General features: G+C 40.6%; 2 protein-coding genes across 3 annotated transcripts in view; both read right to left on the minus strand.

Annotated features, from left to right (window-relative positions):
* Positions 1–911: 911 nt before the first annotated feature.
* LOC146480202 (PC3-like endoprotease variant A) lies at positions 912–14,260 on the minus strand. The gene is made up of 9 exons (XM_085109961.1): positions 14,254–14,260; positions 13,134–13,196; positions 11,577–11,749; positions 11,041–11,262; positions 10,037–10,137; positions 8,766–8,987; positions 3,570–3,954; positions 2,646–2,832; positions 912–1,826 (listed from the first exon to the last, which is right to left on the minus strand). The coding sequence occupies exons 1-9, from the start codon at positions 14,258–14,260 to the stop codon at positions 1,270–1,272; spliced, it is 1,917 nt and encodes a 638-aa protein (XP_084966087.1). The 3' UTR covers positions 912–1,269.
* Positions 14,261–17,792: 3,532 nt separating this feature from the next.
* Positions 17,793–20,310, minus strand: part of LOC146480203 (uncharacterized) — a 10,509-nt gene continuing 7,991 nt past the window's right edge. For both annotated transcript variants that reach the window (XM_085109933.1, XM_085109932.1), the window contains one exon: positions 17,793–18,160. In XM_085109933.1, coding sequence (XP_084966059.1) covers positions 17,820–18,160 — 341 coding nt within the window. In that variant the 3' untranslated portion in view covers positions 17,793–17,819. The remainder of the gene's footprint in view (positions 18,161–20,310) is intronic.

The following is a 20,310-nucleotide window of genomic DNA, read 5'->3' on the forward strand; positions in this document are numbered from 1 at the left end:
ACGAAAGCTGATTGAAACGTCGCACTTTATGTCAAACCGAACTCGTCCCGCCTCTTGCAAGCGCGTCCAACTTTCATGCTTGACTGGTCACTGAACCAGAGTCCTACTATGTGTCAAAAAAATACAAAAGTGTATTTACTGCATTAAGTTCGAGCCATGAAAGGCATATGAAACAACTTCTGCAGTACCTTAAAGGTTTTTGCGCTGCTTCATTTTAATCTGCCTCACAGAATTGATTCAGTCGCCGTACCGCTGACAAACCACTGCCGTACCATGTTGTTGCTTTTGGCACATCTGAGCCAGACCTGAGTTTCATATGTGAATATAGTCACATTACAGTCTTGAATGCTTAAAAAGAACCTTTCATCCGCAGAAAGCTAAGCAGGCATACACGAAGGAATGTTTACGTCTTAAGTCAAACATCATTAAAGATCACCGCATTCAACGAAAACAATGGTTATTCAACTAAACATAACAATCAAGAAAATATGAGGAAGTGCACTACCTATAACAAGTATTTAGCAAACCTAAGAACTGGAATATGCACACAATTCGCTTTCTTTCACATGTGCTGTCCCTCTCACGTGTATTCTCTTTACGTTCAGCCTTGTTCATGGTGTTGTTTGGGTCAGTTCTGATTTGCCAGGGTATCGTTACTTTGTTTTGGTTTAAGAAACTTTATTAAACTGCTTTTTTTCAAAAGTTGTTATCCAGAGTTAAGTATTCACCTGTCGCCCACCTTTACAAATAGTTTCTTGGGCGAGTTGTGGTTCTAATTCTTGACTCGTTGGAAGAAATCTTTAATTAATTGTGACCATATACATATATTGAGTGAGAAGTACGTTTCCTAGGAGTTATTTTTCAGGTTTTGTACAACTTTTTTTTCCAGAAAATCCTAAAGTATGGCTGGCTGTAATTCAGTTTTCACATGTCACTAAGCAGACGTTTTTTCCCGTGATGCTGTTTTTGAAAATATAAGAGTGGTTATAACTGTTGATTTTGTACCAGCAATAAACCCCTAACTTGAGAAGTATTCAATTACAATTGCTAATGAGTCCCTTCCTGTGGCGCGGTTTGTTTTGGTTTAAAAAGTGGCGCTAGCTTTTGAGTCTAAGCATCGATTATATAAACATAGCTAGTAAGATGTAACTGAAATGCTTTTTATGTTACCGATTGCTTTCCGCCACCTTTACACTTGCGTACGGCTTGTGAGCGAATTGGTTAATTAACATTCATAAACATAAAAAAAAGGCGAACGATTGCTACGCACTATAAATCTAAATCTATGTCAGACGCGCGCGTGGCATCATTGTCATCGTCATCATCGCCGTAACCTGACACGCTATCATCGGGACCAGTCCCGTAAAATGTCAATTTCCATTCTAGAAACACGCCCGAGCTTATCCTCCCTGATTCGGGATTTAACCCGGGAACAAACTCCTCTTGAAAACCATTATTGACCTGCACTCGCTGAGAGCCGGTCTCTTCCGTTGTGACCTGCACTCTCTGCCCTTGATAATCTGTATCCGTTCGTTTGCTCTGGGATATCTTGCTAGGTTCGTTCGTGTAAATGTACCGATCATACCCGTAAACCTTGTCACTTTCATCGTCACCAGTTTCGTCGTCGTCTTGAAGCGTCTTTTTAGCAGCGGCTGTTATTTGGTAGTTATTGTTTTCCTGAGTAACGTCCGGCGTTTCGTACGAGGTGTAGAAAGCTCCAGGATTTTGGCTCATTCCTACTCCATCTTGAAATTCTTCTGGGAGAAAGGTGTCGAACGTTCCTGGGTCATAGTCTCCCCATTCCTCGGCTTCTGAATTGCCTGGTGCTTTGAGACAAAAAGTCAGCCACTTAGGGGCGATATTTTAACGTTTAATGTATATTTTCAAGGCTGTGTCCAGTCAACACACAACAAGATGAAACTGCGCGTTAATCCTTGCACCAATGAGTTTAGTCGGGAGCAATAAAATGTGATTACAGGGGATCGCGCCATAGGACCACCCTTTAATCCGACCACTTCGTTAATACGACTTAAGTCCGCCATTTAGAGTCCCAACGTGTCAATTCATTACAAAATTACTCAGTTTATACAAAATTTGAAATGCAAAATAGCTTAAACTTTGAAAGCAAACACATTAATTCTATAGCTATTTTGTTGTTTGGTTTTCCTCCCTTCTTCTCCTTCCTTTTGTGGACTATCGTGATTTGACACAACTCAGCAAATACGACCAAAATTTGATGGCCGGTGGAGCGTCGTTGGCGGTTAAAAACGGAGTTTCACAGTACAAGCCGGGTGAAAAAAATGTCCTGAAGTGTGACTCTTGAAATGAAAGCTAGACTGTTTTCAGTTTCCTATTGCTGATATCATATGCTTCCATCGAATTGCCGCCGTCTTATTGCGCCTTACAGTAAACCATGTCCCCAGTTCTAATAATAATAATAATAATAATAATAATAATAAAGGTTTATTAGCATTCCAAAAATTGAATTGGCTCTTCTATGCTAGCTAGTTCAAGGACAAAATGGAACGACCATACAGACTTGACACAGAACTACACAACTGTCTTGGTGAATGGAATATCACCATACTGTCAACGTGTGTGAACTATAAACCGTCATGTAGTTTCTCATAACTATCTAAACTCACCATTGTTTTTCTCTTCTTCGTCCTCGCCGCTGTTTACCTTGTTCTCTGGAAGCTCGGCCGGTGTGTGAATCTTGTGTTTTTTCACCCCCTCCGGGTAGGGCGCATCCCATGAAGCCCCATTGAAGTCTCCGTTCTTTCCAGCCTTTTTGGATTCTAATTCTTGAGTTTTCTTTTCATCGTCAATAACCTTTAATTTAGCGAGAAGAAGAAAGTTAGTGACAAGTTAGATAAAAGTGTAATATGGTTGACTCTTAATGGGGGAGATGTTGGGCAGTTTTAGAATTGTTGCCCCAGACATAGCATCAAATTCGTCCCAAGCCGATGACTTAGCCTTTGCAATTTTCTATTCAATTCCAACAGACGGAGCGTTTCCGTAATCTTTTCGGCCTCATTCTTCACCGAATTTTACTAATGTAAATTGTGAACGGTGAAAACGGCGCTCACAATTAGGAACGTATCGTATCAAACAACCAACAGGCCATAAATCTGTTTCTTTACGATAACTACAAATGAGCACACACGAGGCAAACTCGCAGTTTAGTGGGCTTATTTCGTTTTGAGATTCCTTTTATGAAACAAATACGCCGGTCGGTCGTGGATGCTATCTTTTAAAAATTTTAAGTTTAATCATTTTAACGAGCGGTTATCAATTACAGTGTCTAAAGTGGGGTCGCGTTTGCTGGGTTTACTACATTCCGTGAATGGTTACCAAAACTCGCGGTTTTTTCTAAGCCAATGAGAAGCAAAACCAAAACAAATCGTCACCGGTTCGCACGCGTTTTCCCGCGCTTGACGCCGGTTGCATAAATTTGATTCGAGTTCTGCTTGGTTCATTACGCTATTTGCGTTCTCGTGTTTGCCAGAATAACTTTGATATTTGATTTACGAAACTGTATTGAAAACCACTCTAAAAGCCAAATTCACCTCTTCTTCTAGGTCTTCCACGTCCGCCTCCTGTTTACTGGTATCGTGTTGCAGATATCCATTCACGTCTACACCCTTATTCAACGTAGCGATGTTATCAGTAACATTCATCAGCCACACTCCCTTGGGATTCTCTCCCCAGTTGTGCACGGTCATAAATGTCCAATCGTGAAGACCATTTTTTGAATCATCATAGCGCCGAGTAGAAAGCATTTCGTTCCTAGTCCCGCTCGGCGTGAACAGGTCAATGCTGACGTCACCACGTCGCCGGTGCTGGAAGCTGACGGTTAGGGTCACGTGTTCCAGCTTAGTGATTTCCTTATCAGTTCCATCGCAGGCAATGGTGTCGATGGTGATTGACAGGGTTCCGCCAGCGGGAATCTCCCTGTAAAACAGAATCATTTTCAGTCTCAATCTCAAATTAATCTTTCACAAGAGGACACCTTTTTCGAACCAACGTTATACGCTTGTATGAATTAAGGTATCTCAAATGCAAATGGACTTAAAAGAGCAGTGTCATTTACTTTTAGTGTCACTTTGAATACCCAACAAACACATTTGTGAAGATGAAAATGTCAAAATAATGGTTCATTTATGTTAACAATAACCCTACTAGTGCACAGAAACTAGTATCATTCATCTTTGGCTGCAGATGGCTAGGATGGAAATGGATTGCACCTTGAAAAAATTGGCCAACTTTTTCAAGTTCCTCTTATGTATTTTGGAAAAAGGGCCAAAAAGGGATTTTAAATCGTTTCATATCTCTTTCATAGGCCTTCTCTAAGAGCAATTTCATGCTAGAGAAGAGGTTCTTAGTCAAATATTTGAGCACTCTTGACCAACATTTAGCAAACTCTTCGTGATAGTGCCCCTTTAAATGAACTTGAATAGCAGAAAACAGAAAGATTGTAAAATGTAATATCGTACTGTTAGGAGTGAGCACTAGGCCTATTGCATGCTGGGACTCTGCAGGCCCGGTTACCTTTGTTGGGTTGATGCCAGCACGGCAGCTTTTGTGTTTCTATGGTTCGACCATTAAATTGGCGACGAGGATAAAACAAAATGCGCGACCAAGCAGCAACCAGCCAGAAAGGAAATTCAGGAATTCTTGCCAACGTAAAAGCAAGCGTCGGAGCCTTGAGTTTGGGTGGAGAGCCAGGGAAACGAGAAAAGGCGTGAAAGTTATGGAAAGATCGTTTCAAGGGAGCCACTCGATGGATGGCAGTCACAAACGACGACAAGCTCGATTTACTGCTGTTAGTTGGCGGAGAGGAGTTACAAAAGTTAATCCAAACACTGTCGGAACAGCCCTGCGGATTACAAGTCGCAAATCGAAAAACTGGATCAACACTTCAAGGCAAATCACAACAACACTTTGAAGTTATACAAGTTTTTCAACACGGAATGGACACCCAACATGTACTTCGCTGATTTCGAGACTAAATGCAGGGAGCAGGAGCTTCATTGTGTCTTCCCTATTACACTAGACAATGCTATCGTCATGTTGACAGTAGTGAAAACCGGCAACGAGCTTCGAAGCGAAATCATTAGGCAGTCAAATGATGAAAGCCGGTGATACGGTTTACAGCCAGGCTAAGGATGATCCAGTGGCGAAGCGAGTTAGTAGACCAGGCCGATACAGTACGAGAAGTAAGGGCCCAGACCAAACCGCTGGCCGCTCGGCCAGGCCCGGCTGCATCAAGTGTGGTAATGAGGCACACGTGAACAAGAATGCCTGCCCAGCCACTGGAAGGAGATGCCTTAAGTGTGGGCGTTTGAACCACTTTCCCGCATGTGTAACAAGGCAAGTAATGAAGGCAAGGACAAGCAAGCCAACTCAGTCGAGCTTGAGCAAGAGACAAATGCGTACTATGTGTCTCAGGAAGAGGAGACACTAGAGGAGGTGTATCTCTACCAGTTGAAGGAAGGAAGTCGCAAAACCCAACGGTAGCTCTTAACATCAATGGCATTTCCATCAGCCTACACCTGGATACTCAGGCTGATGTCACCGTAGTTACCGAAAATCACTATGGGAAGCTCCAAACCAAATGTACCCTGCAGCCCACTAGCGTAGCGATTAGGAGTTACTCCGGAGAAGGAAAGGGGCAAAATTTGCAGCAACACTTACTCGGGGAGAGAAGGAGATCGCAGAGCCTGTGTACGTCGTTAAAGGTCAAGGGGACACTGCATTGCTAAGCCGTCAGGCTGCCGAACGTAGCACGCCACTACCTGTCATGGGAGAGAATAGACAAGCCACAGTCGACCTGATTGAGGGGTACAAGGATGTGTTCTCGGGCTTAGGAAAGTTAAAAGGAGTCAAGATAAAGTTGCACGTGGACCCAGACGTAAAAGGCGCTGTACAGAAACAGAGGACAATATCCCTACCGCTCAAAGATAAGTTTGATCAGATTCTCCACAAATGGGAGGAAATGGACATCATTGAAGATGCAGGAGATGAACCAACTGACTGGTGCAGCAATGTCGTCCTCGACCCAAAGAAGGAAGGAGAAAACATTAAGGCAAACCTGAACATGACGGACACCAACAAGTACATCAAGAGAACCAGGCATGACATCCCCGCCTTAAGGGAACTGGAGACGAAACTCAATGATGCCAAATATTTCTCCCACCTGGACACGAACGACGGGTACATGAAGTTGGAGCTGGCCAAGGAACGCACGAAGGTAACCACTTTCTACACACACAGGGGGCTAAAACGGTTCGAGAGACTGCACTTGGGAGTCAACAGCACAGCCGAGATGAAGAGGTCTGTAAGGTGGTAGACATCCTAGTCTTTGGCGTAGCACCGCTGTAACATGACGAAGCACTTAGGCATGTACTGCAGTTGTGGCGCGAGGATGGGCTCACACTTAATTTGTAAAAAAGTAGGCTCAATCTCCGAGCTGTTTAGTTCTTTGGAAAAGTGTTCTCTAGTGAAGGCATTTCGCCGGACCCAGACAGGTGGCAGCTCTGAAAGCAAAAAGACTCAGTCAGCAGTCGAGGTTCGCTCCTTCCTGTTCTTCGCGGGAGCTAACGCAGATTTTATGGAAGGTGACTGCTCCACTGCGAAATCTGATTAAGGATGACATTAACTCCCAGTGGACACCAGAGAGCCAACAGTCATTTGAACAGGTAAAAGCAATGCTCACAGAGGACATAGTGATGGCGTACTTTGACCTGCAAATCAAGAAAAGGCTGAAGACGGATGCCGGGCCAGGTGGAATGGTAGCCACCATGAAGCAGTCTGATCCTCTGGCCAAGCGATGGAGACCTGTCACGCATCGCTCAGGAGCATTCAGACACTGAAAGCAGGTACTCACAGCTAGAGAACGAGGCCAAAGCAATCGAGTGAGGAATCTTTGCTAATCAGATAAACCTTTACGGCCTGAGAGATATATTTTGAGGTAGATACCGAACACAAACCGTTGGTGCCAATACTGTCAGGCTGCAGAACGAAAGCGCCACTCCGCATAGAGATGATGCGGGTTCGCCGTCAAGGCTTCAATTATCGCGTAAACTATGTACCGGGAAAGAATGCGGAGTCTGAGAACAATGAAGCAGACTACAACTCTCGACTTCCAGAGCCGTTGGTTGTGCAGCAGGGCCATCCCAGCAGTATAAGTAAGCTGAGTTCGAGCTGAGAGAGACCGAGGACGAATTCAAGAATGATATCATGGCAATTGTGAATTCGTCCGTGCCGGAACCAGTTACCTGGCAGGAGTTGCTAGAGGAAACACTTGCAGACACAAAACTTTCGAGCCTGAAGGAAGCCATAGCTGGAGGATTCTTCACCGCCCGAGAGAAGGGCACGCTCGGGCCGTAGTATGACTTCATCTTCACTGAGGTGGCTGTTGTAGGAGGACTACTAGTTCGAGGAACACGAATAGTAGTTCCCAATTCCATGCGTGATAAGGTGGTCAAGCTCGCAGAGAGTACCTGCTGGTCACCGTTTGCAAGCAGTCCAGATGGGCAGAGTTAGAGTTCGTTACCTCAACCAGTGCTAGAGCAGTGATACCCAAGCTGGACAAAACCTTCGCCTCGCTTAGCATATTCGTGTCGGTAAGCACCGACAACGGACTCCCGTTCAATGGGAAAGACTTCAGTGACTTTAGCAAGTATTTGGGTTTTCCTCATGAGCGGAAGACACCCCTGAATCTAACGGGGAGGCCGAGCAATTCATGAGGATACTAAAGAAGTTTTATTAAATTAGCCAACTGATGGGATCAAATTTCAAGCGGATTCCTCCGCGCCTATAGGGCAACGCCGCATTGCACCACCAAGATCGCTCCAGCAGACCTGATGTACCCTAGCCGCAAGTTCTGCACCAGGCTTCCCATTGGAGTTACTCCCCGTGCACATAATTTTGAAGAGCTGTGCAAGAGAGATCTTGAGAAGAAGATGCAAATAAAAGGTTATGCAGACAACAATAGGTATGTCAAAACCCTTGAAATACGGATAGGAGACTCGGTGTTAGTCCGACGACAGGCGGTCGACAAGGCCACTCCTGCAGTAAGCAGTCCTTTGCCACTTATTAGGGACCTTCAGATTTGACTACCATTTCGAGATTTGCGTGGTTTAAATAAGCGCTTCTCCCACCAATCTTGTTTCTAGGGTCCTTTTATCTGCTGGTAAACAACGGGAAGGAACGAGAGTTCTGGGGATGGGACTGATACGAAATTTGAAAGTCTTACATACTCGTACTCAATCTCGTTTCGTACTCTAATCTGAACTTCCCTAATTACTTTATAGAGGTCGTGGCTACTGCACTAACAATCCAAAAATGTATGCCAAATAAGTGATGTATGCCACATAAGCAATGTATGCCAGCATTTAGTAGTAACGGCAACAACGTAAAGACTATAGCTAAGAGTTTTTTGGTCAACCTGATGAGCCAAAACAGACACATTTTTTAGCAAAACTATCAAACGCCAAATTCATAGTTTATCATTAAACAGGTCCGATATTTTCTTGTCGTTAATGTGCCCTTGACTTTGCACTTAATTCTCATTAATAACCGAACCATAGCCGAGGAAACGAGAAAATAAGCCCTTAGGGTAAGCTGGCAGGTATAACGTTCTCGATATTTTCTCTTGAATTTCCTTCCGGCGTTGACAATTTTGAGATCTCTCTGTTTTCTCTGTCTGTTTTTCTGCTGACGGAGCTACAGTTGAAAACAAAACAGATACCGTGACTCACTGTTGTGTTTGACTTGAGGGTCCGTGGCAGGTTCTTTGTGGTGCCACACTCTTCCAAGTTTTCGCTCGTTTGACCATTGCCGTGGCATCTAACCTCCCAAAGCCAAACTTATGATTAAAATGATAACCAGCTCCATTCTTCATCCAGCCTTCATCGACTGGACTCGTAACCTGGGCAGTTTCCACTACAAGACGCTGGACATCTCGCCAAGAAAGATTGGGGCTAGAAAAAAAAACAATTAATGAGACCGGTGGATGAGTTCAGGTACACTGCTCAGTAATTGTTAATAAATAATGGCAAATTATTTAAACAGACTCTGAGTGACAAGTGATTTCAGATTAAAGAGACCCTTATCACTCGGCGGCCATGCTGATTCTCGGGGGAATAAAAAGTTTTGTTTTCACACGGCAAGCCTCGGCCAGGCACAAATTCAGTGCGAGGCTTGCCGTGTAAAAGCAAAACTTTTATTCTCCTGAGACTCAACATGTGTAATGAAGGTCTATTGAAGTCAATACTAGGTCATCATAAGACGGCTCGTCGGATCTAAATTTCGGTGTAATATCATACTCACCAAAGGGAATGGCAATTTTCACCCGGGGAAGGGGTGGGGGGGGGGGGGCTTCTTCTCGGACGTTTTTGTGTTGAAATGCCGCCTGCTTCTTCAAACCCTGACCCTATTTCAGGCCGAAATACACAATGTTCCGATTGCCCTCTTCAGACCTGACTTCCAAAGTCTATACCCGTTTTCAGAATTTCAAAACAAAATGGTTAAAATCGATACCAAAAACCATACTTTTCATGGTGGTTTATAACTATGTAGGTACAGTATAAGGGAGCATCCCCTGTGAAATTGTCGGCAATCGGATTGCATGGTGCACTAGCTACTCAAGGTTTTTTTTTTTGCCGATACACATTTACTATCACTTATTTTCAAAGCCTGAGTTTTTAAAGGAAATAGAATAGTTGTACTTGGCTCTCTCGTTTTATTTCTTGGTCTTACCTAAACTTGGTCTGATTGACCGGTGTTTTCCTTAACGCTCTCTGAACGTTAAATTAATAGTTGAAAAATCATCAAAGTCTACGCAGCATAATAGACAGAGTTCATAAAGATACACAGCTGAAATGTCAACTCGGATTGTCTTCATAGTAACGTAGCTGATTAAGCGCGACAAAAATTAATTTAACAAGCAACGAAAAGAAGCTGTAAAAAGTGGTTTTTTTCTTTTTTGTACCTAAGTCGCTTGAAAAACAAAAGCGAAACATGTACTCACTTTGCCTGTATAACAAGAGCAAACATTCCTGCAGCCAGTGGCGCAGCAGACGGCGTGCCTTTGAACTCTTCTGTGCACTTGTGATGTAGGTCCGTAGTGACCTAAAACAAGATAAACAGGTTACCCTGGAAGGACTGTTGCTTTCTTGTATGACCTAAGAAATTCAATTCAATTCAATTTATTTGCCATTAACAAAAAAATACAACATAAATACATTATAGACGACACACAATATTCTTACTATTACAATATTCATACTTGACTATTTACAATATTAAATGTGTTAAAGGCTAGGAAGCCTATATAGAAGCCGGGGGCTTATTAACTATAGGCTTCCTAGAACTATTGGATAAACCATAGAAGTTAAGGGTACTGATTGAAATTTCCAATTAAATTTTTTTTTCTTTTAAAGAAGAAAAAAAAAAAAAAAAAAGGAAAGGAAGAAAAAAAAGAAAAGGTAAAGAAAAGGTGTGTAGCTCAACAAAGAGTCAATTTAACTTAGATAGAAGGAATTTTTTAAGTCTTTTGCCAAACAAACTGATAGTTTCACTGTTTTGAATTTCACGAATTATTCATGGCTTCAAACTCATTTTTGAGAGCCCTCCCCCAACTAACATTTTTGGGACCTTGACTACTATAGCATGACACCAAATCAAACCATCATCACTAATTCGGTTTCCCATGATCTCAATAGGATTTAGAGCCCCATGGAGTCACTCTCCTTCAGTCAAAAAAACGACAATGCTCATTCATAAATTCTTGCCTTCTAATATTAAGTTTTCAACTCAAGTAATGAAAATTTCTATGAATGTTTTAAGAGGCAGTTTCACCAATTTTTAGTGTCACTTTCAACAGCCATTAAACATATTTGTGTGAATGGATAATAGTCCAGTTTTGTTAACAAGTACTCTGCAAGTGCAAAGGAACTAGGATTAGTTAGCTTTGAAATTTGATGCTCATCACTGTGGGCTTAAAGGGTTAAGAATTTCATCGCTTAGCCATACCATTTTGTTTTCTTCCTTCTCCCTGTGTGATCCTCCATTGAAAGTCACAGCTAACGTAGACGAGCACAACTCGGTGTAGTAAGCCGATAATCCATGATCACCAATACATCCAACTGATATGGTGTATATACTGGTCGTGTAGCCATCACAGTTACAGTCGTCATCTGTTAGACCTCCATTACCAGTTGCCCATACATAGATGTTACCCTTACCACCGCGGCCCTACAATTGGAAAGTAAATCATCTTTGAGAAGAAGTCACAGCTAGTCGCTAATCAGTCCCTGTTCACGATAAACTGCAAACACTGCATTAGATTACCGGTATACGGTCCCTTACTCGGGTCGTGCACAGTCTGTACACGAAGTCGATATCGGAAATATATGGACGATTGACGTCCGATTACGATTGACTACAACAAGTCGTCAAAAAATGATGTGTTTTCTCCAATGGTGTAATAAAAGCAAATTTATGTAACTTTCAAAACTTGTGTCAGTTAACTAAACTGGGTAAGACTTATGAATGTTAGATCAGTTTACCTTCAAAGCTCCCTGCATAAGCACTTCTTGAGCAAGCTTTCCCGGTTTACCGAATGTTTTGCCATCATCCTTTGGACCCCAACAGTTGCTGTAGATGTCAATGTACTCGGATTGAAAACTCAGCGAGCTGCCTTCCAGCACATCGGTCGCCTGACCGTCTAACATTCTTACACCTAAAACATTGGCATAGAAAAGTTAATTTCTGTGCATTTTATTTCTTAATTTTTTCTTCAGCAAGGTACAGTCGAACTCTCTATAACTGGATATCCTGAAGGCCCGCTCGCGTAAAGTAGCGAGGTTGAAGTCAACTAGAACAACCATGTATCTCTTCGTAAATGGTTCATTTTAAGTAGATAATTGCGTGTCTATTGTAGCCACTGCAACATGCATTTTGACAGGGTTTACAAGAGAGCACGTCTACCTATTCTGGTTGGCCAGATTGAAATGAGCTTAGACCGTGGTTAAACCCCGTCTGAAAATCGTTTGCACAACCCGCCCATGGTACTTGTTTCTGGTTGAGACGACGACTGAATATCCTCTTATGAGAGATTTTAGTCTACGGCCGCTGTCCTTCGTGAACGTTCGGCTGTTCTTTTTTAATGCGAGTAAACGTAACAACAGCAAATATGACTTCTCCGTTAAGTTATCGTCTTAATTATATTATAACGGCTTTGCTTTGCAAGGGTAAATGTCCATAATTTTTTTTTTTTTAAATCTAGCCGCACCGGATAAGGTCTCTTTCCAATACTAGCGTGGTTGTTTAGTTCCTCGCGAAGCGAGGGCCGAAGGCCCGAGCGTAGCGAGGTTAATAAATTTGTCGGGCCGAGCCGGCCCGAGCGGAGCTAAGCCGCGCGAATTCGAGCGAAAAATATATTTATATATATATATATATATGTTTATATCTTTGAAGGTGTCCGCACAATGACGTCAGACTGTCTGGCGTCGTCTGGAGCAAAATTTGCATACATCGCAAAAAAATATGCGTGCATGATCAAATTTCAACTGCAATGTTCATCAATATTCACTGGATACAGAACCATCTCCCCAGAATCTTTTCCCTTTCTTTTAGAAATCTTTTTTGTGAAAGAGTGCATTAAAGAAATTACACGCTTTGTGGCCGCGGTAAATAATTTTCCGTGGGAAATAAATTCATCGAACACGACAGCGCTGCACGCCCGTTGTATATTACGTCGCGACAGAAATAGAGTTTCAACCGCAAACTAGCCCGTGGAACTACGAAAACACTATGCTCATCAAAAAAAAAATATTATGCGCCTTCTAATCTCCTCGTTTGATGTAAAGAGGGCTTTCCACCCAGCCCCAGCTTCGCGAGGTTTTGCGAGTCACGTATTTCTAGTACTTCTTTTGTTTGCTTTATCGTGTGCTCGGTTACTTGCCGTTTATCTGTTGGTCTGTTTGTTTGCTAGCGTTTTGTTTGCTGTTTATTTGTTTGTGAAGGGGGATTTTCACCGTGTCGGTCTTTTCTGATCAGAAATCTTTCAATCATGGTCTAATAGCTGACCACATGAGAAAATGGGGCTGAGAACTAAGATTTACCTCCAATATTGGCGTCATAAGCCACGCCTACTCCGCATACACTATTGTTAGCGACCGCTCCCACTTTAACAGAGGGAATAGAAACAAATGGCAACTTAAGGATGGTGCCTACTAATACAGAAGTATTTTACACGCTTTATAACTATGTGGAAAAAGCAGATCTTAGCAAGAGATTTTGAAATCCAAAAAGAAAATTGGGGCTAGCCATGCATTTTTCAGAGGTAATTAAGCAACAATAATTATAAAAATCCGTCTAAATATATAACAATATATGGCATTTTTTTTTTTTTTTTTTTTTTTTTTTTTTTAATTGAAGCTTAACTGATCTCTGAAAATTGTGTGGTTACTCCCAATTTTCTTTTTGGATTTTACTACGGCCTTGCTTAGATTTTCCGTTTTCTAGCATAGCCATAAACTGCGCAAAAATTCCTTTGAATTAGTAGACACCGTCTTAAAGAAATTAGGGTTTCTTGGATCGTCCCGAGATGCGCAGAACATTGGCGCAGTAGCAAAGCCGTAAACCGTATACGTCCGAAAAAAACATCGTTATGCCGAATGCTAAACACAACTAGTTGAAGCCGACCAGTTAAAATTTTAAGAGATCTCCGTCATTTACAATGAATGTAAAAATTGATTGCAACATTTACTCTTGAAAACTGAAGCCCCTGCATGAATCTTCACTTATTTATTGTATCAAGCGAAGGCAACAACTGCTGAATGTATCCCGCGCGGACAACAACTGCTGATTGTATCACGCGAGGGATACAATTGAATTTGGATGGGTAAGCAGACAATGACAGTGAAATGAAAATTGTCGATCACAGGTTTCTTCTGGCGTTGTTTATTATGCTGTGTTAGATTATTCTGAGTTCTGAATCAGTGTTGCAACTGGTGAAAACACTCTGGAAGTTCAAATGAGAAAATGTAGCGCTCTTTTCTAAGGTAATTATCATTACATGCAATCCTGAAGTGCGACAATTTACATGAAAGCTTCCCCTTCTCTCTTTTTGTACTTTTATTATGTTTAGGTGAAGTTTCAACAGGAAAATGGAATGATCGTCCTTGCCGTTACCAGGTACTGTGCGATGAACGCTGTGTATTGAGTTTCTGTTTATTATACCGTACATGATTTCAGTATGAGAATGAATGATACTGTCAGCTGTACTATGTTAAGGTTTTTCTTACCTCTTTTTGAAGCCTTGAAGCATTTGAAGCCAACAGCCTAATGGTCGACATTTACTTGTTTGGAGGTTTCATTGTTTGATTGTGTTGTTTACGGTTATTGTAATAAGTTGAAATGATCACTTTGGTTAAAAGATTGAAATTAACTCAATTGAAAACCACTCAAAGTAATTTCTTTACTAGAGCAAGATTTTAGCCCATTTTGCGTAGTTGTAATTGTAAAAAAAATGAAGATGCAACAATTTCAGGTTTTTGTCTTATTCATTTGTATTATATTAAAACAAAACCTATAAAACTGACACAGAATCTGTCGAGAACAATGTAACCCGGCGTGTTATCTTATCAGTAGTACAAAACATGCGGTACGGTATCCGAACATTAAAAATTGAACAGTTCCCATGTGAAGTCCTTGATTATTTTAAATTGACACTAAGCCAAGTACCTTTCAGTAGTCCTGTAACTTTACTTGTAGGTTATTCCATCAAAGAGTTTATGACGTCGTAAAATCCAAAATGTCTATGGGCGGGAAATTTCATCGAAGAATGGGCAACGATCATCTCCACATTTTAAAATAAGCCATGAAATTTAGACACTATTAAACAATCTATCAATCTAAAGTCATTTGTTTGTAAGAGTGGAGGTTCTCTTTAACGTCCGGCAAATATTCTCTTTTCATTCATCACCCACCACCTCTCTAAATACAAGGGCAAGTCCATACAGTTTTTTTCCCTTGAAAAAATACTTCTTTTAATCACATCCACTGAAGTACTTTTCCCTAGAGTACCTTGGGCTTCGTGGAGAACTTAATTATACTGTTTACTCGCATTCTCTGTCTCTTGTGACTTGGGTTTCTTACGGGTTGAGTCTTTGCAGAGAAATAAAATAGATCTTAGCTTCTCTTCTTAAAACAAATTGCGTTCTTTCTTCCCAATTTCGGATCAACTTGGTTATAAAACAAGCCAAATGTTCAAGCTTTTCAATGTGTCTTGCTTTAAGTTTTTTAAATTCTGGACTTGCGCAAGAGTTAAATTCAGGAAATGTCTCCATCATCGCTTGAAACTTTTCAGAAAGCTTCATCATCTTGTAAGTTACTTTGGAAACTGTACTTTCTGCAGCTCCACTCAGCCAACTACAATTTAGATATTACCTCAGCCAATAGAATGACGAAACAATGCTTCTACCTTTAATTACAATTCTTATTTTAAACCTTTTGAAAATCTAGTCAAAATGAAAACATACGGCTGTTCAATGTAATCCTGAAATCACTAAGAGAATGAAAATAAATAAAAATAGAGTTAATTAACTCTAACGGTGAACATTTCAATTGTCACCTTCTATTTATCCGCAGTGTACGTAAAAAAATGACAATTGTTTTGGTGTCTATACTATATACTTAAAAATGGTATCAGGATGACATGAAAACGTCGTAAATTTTCACTTATTTGTATTTTTGAATATCATTCCAGTAAGAGAAAGTAAACAACATTTTTTACTGCAATTAAACGCATCTTTCATAATTTTTATTTGTTAAATTTGCTGTGAGGGCATCACTTCCCTGAGCAAAACAATAATTGATGACGATAATTCAGATTTATAGAGCGCCAACCTCCACTAATTGTCCGTGGCGCTTTACAATAATTAGCAGGACAAGCATTAAAGTTAAAAACTACTTAAAATTAAAATATATCCAATGACAATAAAATTTTACTTTTACCTTTAAGGAATTAAAACCCTCCTAAAGGACATGACCCTGTACTTAAATGAAGCAATTGATGATTATTCCCTTATATTAATTTGTAAGTAATATTTTTTTATAATATAACTAAAATATAATATAACTAATATAATAAGAGTGCAAATCAACTTGGCCAACCCAGGTTCATGTACTTTGCCGCACCTTCTCGACTAAGCGCCCCTTCAGCCCCTTGGTTTCATAAAAACTGAAATAGCACTAATCCACCACAAATAAATTGAACAAGTTATAAATGGTACATGAATTAAAATTTTAGGGCAAGTATATATAAACTACACTGCTATGGAAAAAATGTTGTCCTCAATATGTGAAATTTGAAATAAGCTCCCAAGGCAATTGTTTGATGAATGGTTTGCATACACTCACCGCTAGATCAATGACGCACATAAGGCAGTCAGAGCACTCCTTTATGTTGTAATACAACAAACCCAACGTAATTCTATTTTTCAGAAAGAAAACCTGTAGATTTAAACGTTCAGTTTTTCTCCAAGTTTTTTCCTTTAACATTCCTCACTACTCGCAATTTCATTTGCCATTGAACTTCGTGACACAAGTAGAAGCCCTTTGAAGCCAGGGCGTCACGTGACCTACTCTTCAATAATTTATGAGATACAACTTTAAGAGTATGTGAACTAAAAATATTTCAGATTTATGAAAGGCGACGAGTTTGAGGCACGTTAAAGATTGAGCTTTTATCAGTGTTCTGTATGTTCAAAATTTCTAGAATTTGAATTAAAAAAAAAGTTGCTGGCAAGTAAGAGCAAATTTTTCTTTTTCAAATTTTTTAAACGCTAAAATTCACACCACCATGGCATCAAATCTTAAACGTAAATTATAGCCAATAATGATTTTAAACAACGAAACTTCGGTCACGTGGTCCCAGCAACACAGATTTTCTGTTATTGACACAGAATAAGTAGTGGCCTATATTACTAATGATTTCAAAAACTATGCAATTAAAATCTTAATATCAAATTGGACAAAGCGTCAGTAAAAGCTGCTAGCTAAGGCGGTTTTTACTTGGCCAATTTCAATTTCGCTCTGAGGCTGAGGGGAATAAAGCAAGGGGAGATTATTCATCTTTTGCTTCGGAGCCCAGTAAAAAATCCTAACAAATGCAAATAGCACATGGATATAAACCAAAACTCTTTTTACCTGCTGAACAGGTCTTCACTTGATTTTTCTTTTTCCTACGAATTGATGGGCAAAATAGCGGAAGTTGTTTTTAGTTAAAAGCCAAAACACAACAGTAAAGTAAGCTAGGAAATAAAAGTAATACGTAACATAAATTAAATTTATTTATTTCGTGATTAAAAGATGAAGAAAATACAGCTGTTATTACGCTTCGAGTGTCATGATGACCTTCGTTTGTCAAATTCTTTTCCTACGGGAAATTCGCTCTCTCGGATACGGTTCCTCATTTAGCCAGTTTTCTTATATCCGTTGGTGCTCTTCATCAGTGAGTCACACGAATAACTTTCAACATTTATTCAAAAACGTGCTCCATTGCTTTTATTGCCTAAGATGGATCACTATCACACAGTCGTTCAATTAACGGATATTAAAAAGCACTCTTGCCAATTACAAACCGATTACTTTCTAATTGTTATACCTTTTCGCGGTTGATTATAATAATATTGTTTCAATTTTTGGGGTAACTCATATTAAAGCTTTATATTATATTGCTCTAACATCTTTACAAAAAGAGACGCTTGAGAGCTCTTAAATTCGACTAACTGAGCATGCGCCACCTAGATCAATGTTATTATCACCTGACCATGGCCAGCTGTGTTATAGCAACATTCGTTCTGCTGTTTTTTTCCTGTATTGTAAGATCCTCCCCCTCCCCCACAGGAGTCTTGTTCATTGTCTCCGCTGCTTCCTCCAGAGTAGCCTCCGCCGCCTCCAGCACCACCACCAGCTCCGTAAGCACCACCTCCTCCTCCAAACCCTCCAACAACATTGTTAAACCAGGCTCTTCCACCCACTCCTCCCTGAAGAAATCCTTTGCCGCCTTCTCCGCCGTTACCCATGGAACCACCGAACTGTGTTGAACTTCTTCCGCTGGAGTAAAAACCACCACCACCACCACCTAAAAGGAATAATAAATTAATTGATTTCTAAAAAATGAAATGTGTCTTAAGAGTCTTACTTAAGTAATTACTTTATGTTTTTATACAGGATGGCTTTTTTCCTGAAACGTGGTTAGTTAAGATCAGACAAAGAGAGCTTGTCAATTATAAGTTAAAAGTAAGTTTGCGTTTCCTTTCGTTTTGTATCTCTAAGCTACGTGATTGGGCAAACAAAATTCGCGCCAATTTCTAAAACCAAAACCAATGGTGAATCGCGCACACGTTTTCCCGCTCTTGACATTAAGTTGAATTCTTATTGGTTCATTGTGCGGTTTGTATTTGTTGTGATTAGCCGGTCAGAGTGATTACTTTGCTTTGATTTCGCAGATAGAGGTACAGGTTTCTCTGAAACAGCCACGTCTCTGAAACTTACTGACAGGATGAATTTTTGTCCACGAAAAACATCATCTGAGAACACAAAAGCCAATACTCAAGCTTAAACGTAAAGGAGGCGCTAATGTTTGGTGGATGATGCCAGTAACACAATATCCCTCACTAGCAAGTGGTTCCTGGAATCATACTTAAGGTTGCTGATAGGGAAGAAAGGTCGAATTTTTCTCAAAACAAGTTTTTAGGTAATTTTTGAAACAAGCAAGGGATGCAGGGTTTAATGAAAAGGGTAGTTCGAGCTCTTGAAAAGAACGCGAGCTACCTAAAGAAAAAAAGTTTTGTAGGAATAGCGGTGAACGAGTGAGGGTGTCATAATCCAATTATACGGGGCTGTGTTGACGTTTTACGCGACAAAATTAAAGCCTGGTCTACACGTACGATCTATTTCCATTTGCTTGTGCTTGTGCTTGCGTCAGTTGCGTCGCACGTGTAAACCGGGACGACGCAAGCATAAGCACAAGCACAAGGAAAGGAAACTGAAAAACAGTGACAAGTTGTCAGCGTACATTCTAGTCGGCCATGTTAGATCAGATCTCGCGCCAAAAGGCTGTCCTGCCGCGGAATTGTGCCACATTTTTATGCTTCTGCGTTCGTGTATGTCACCTTATGCTTATGCTTATCGTACGTGAAAACATCCTTGTGCCTATGCTTGTGCTTGTGCTTATGCTTATGCTTGCGTCGTACGTGTAAACCGGGCCTTACCAGCGATCTTGAATTACCGACAAATTTGCATATTTTGTTTACATCGTGTTCACGACGTTTTATACTAAATTTTACGGTGAGACAGCGTTCCGTTTTGGATTTGAAGACAGCGAAGCAAGGAAAGTCGCCTCAGGTGAAAATTAAGAAAAAACCGGGACTAAAGAAGGCGAACAAGGTCAAAGTCTAATCGTTTAACGACAACAAAAAAAAAAACTTCAGCTGGCAGTAGAAGTTGCGTGTTAAGGCTTTTTACAGAGAATTCTGGGTGCAGAGGCTTTTTCTTAAACGGTTTCCTCTTCCGGTAGAAGTAAAAATATTTGACAGGTAACTTTTAATTGGCCGAATTTCACAGAGAAAATTGGTGAGCGGACGAAAATTGGCCTCAGTTATACAAATCTGTGGCAGAGCTAGAGATTTTATTGAATCAAGCCGATTTTATCCCACGCTCTACAAACAGAAATAGAACTCATGAATGTTTTGTTTTATCAGCAGAGTTAATAAGGTGATTTGGCCACCATAAAGAGATTCGAGTGCTGGCTTTTCTAGCGTTACCCGTTCGTCAGAGTGAATCCGAGGAAAGCCTAACGCTGAAAACGCCAACACTCGAATCTCTTTGTGGTGGCCAAATCACCTTATTAACTCGGTTGATTAAACCAAACATTTCTTTCTACTTTCCCACCGTGACGTAGCACCACAGTTCCTCTAGAAACTAATCCTCTTATCTATTTGAAAATGAACTGCGCTGACTATTTGTAACGAATAAATTGGCCAATGCGACTGAACCCACTGATCGGGCCCATTAATCGGTACGCACGGATTGGCCTTTTTTGTCTTTATGATGACCGGGGCAAAAACTTTTTTTTTTTTTTGAGTTTCGACAGTAATGTAGCCAATCAGGAGAACTGAGTTTTGTTTGAGACAGAGGCTTCCTTTGCAGGGTATAAAATCACATATTACAAAAACGTTTTCAGTTATAAAGTCTGCATTTAACTCTTATTTAAATGGACCAGGTTATATG

This window comes from Pavona decussata, unplaced genomic scaffold (assembly GCF_977016875.1).
Source record: "Pavona decussata unplaced genomic scaffold, jaPavDecu1.1 SCAFFOLD_54, whole genome shotgun sequence".
In the NCBI taxonomy this organism is placed as follows: Eukaryota; Metazoa; Cnidaria; class Anthozoa; order Scleractinia; family Agariciidae; genus Pavona; species Pavona decussata.

Bases quoted from the DNA above. Each gene is read 5' to 3' on its own strand.
- LOC146480202 (XM_085109961.1), bottom strand. The intron at 11,263-11,576 runs GTAAACTGATCT...TTCCAATTGTAG, and splicing joins TTATGCAGGGAGCTTTGAAG to GGCCGCGGTGGTAAGGGTAA. The intron at 1,827-2,645 runs GTGAGTTTAGAT...TTTGTCTCAAAG, and splicing joins CGAAGAAGAGAAAAACAATG to CACCAGGCAATTCAGAAGCC.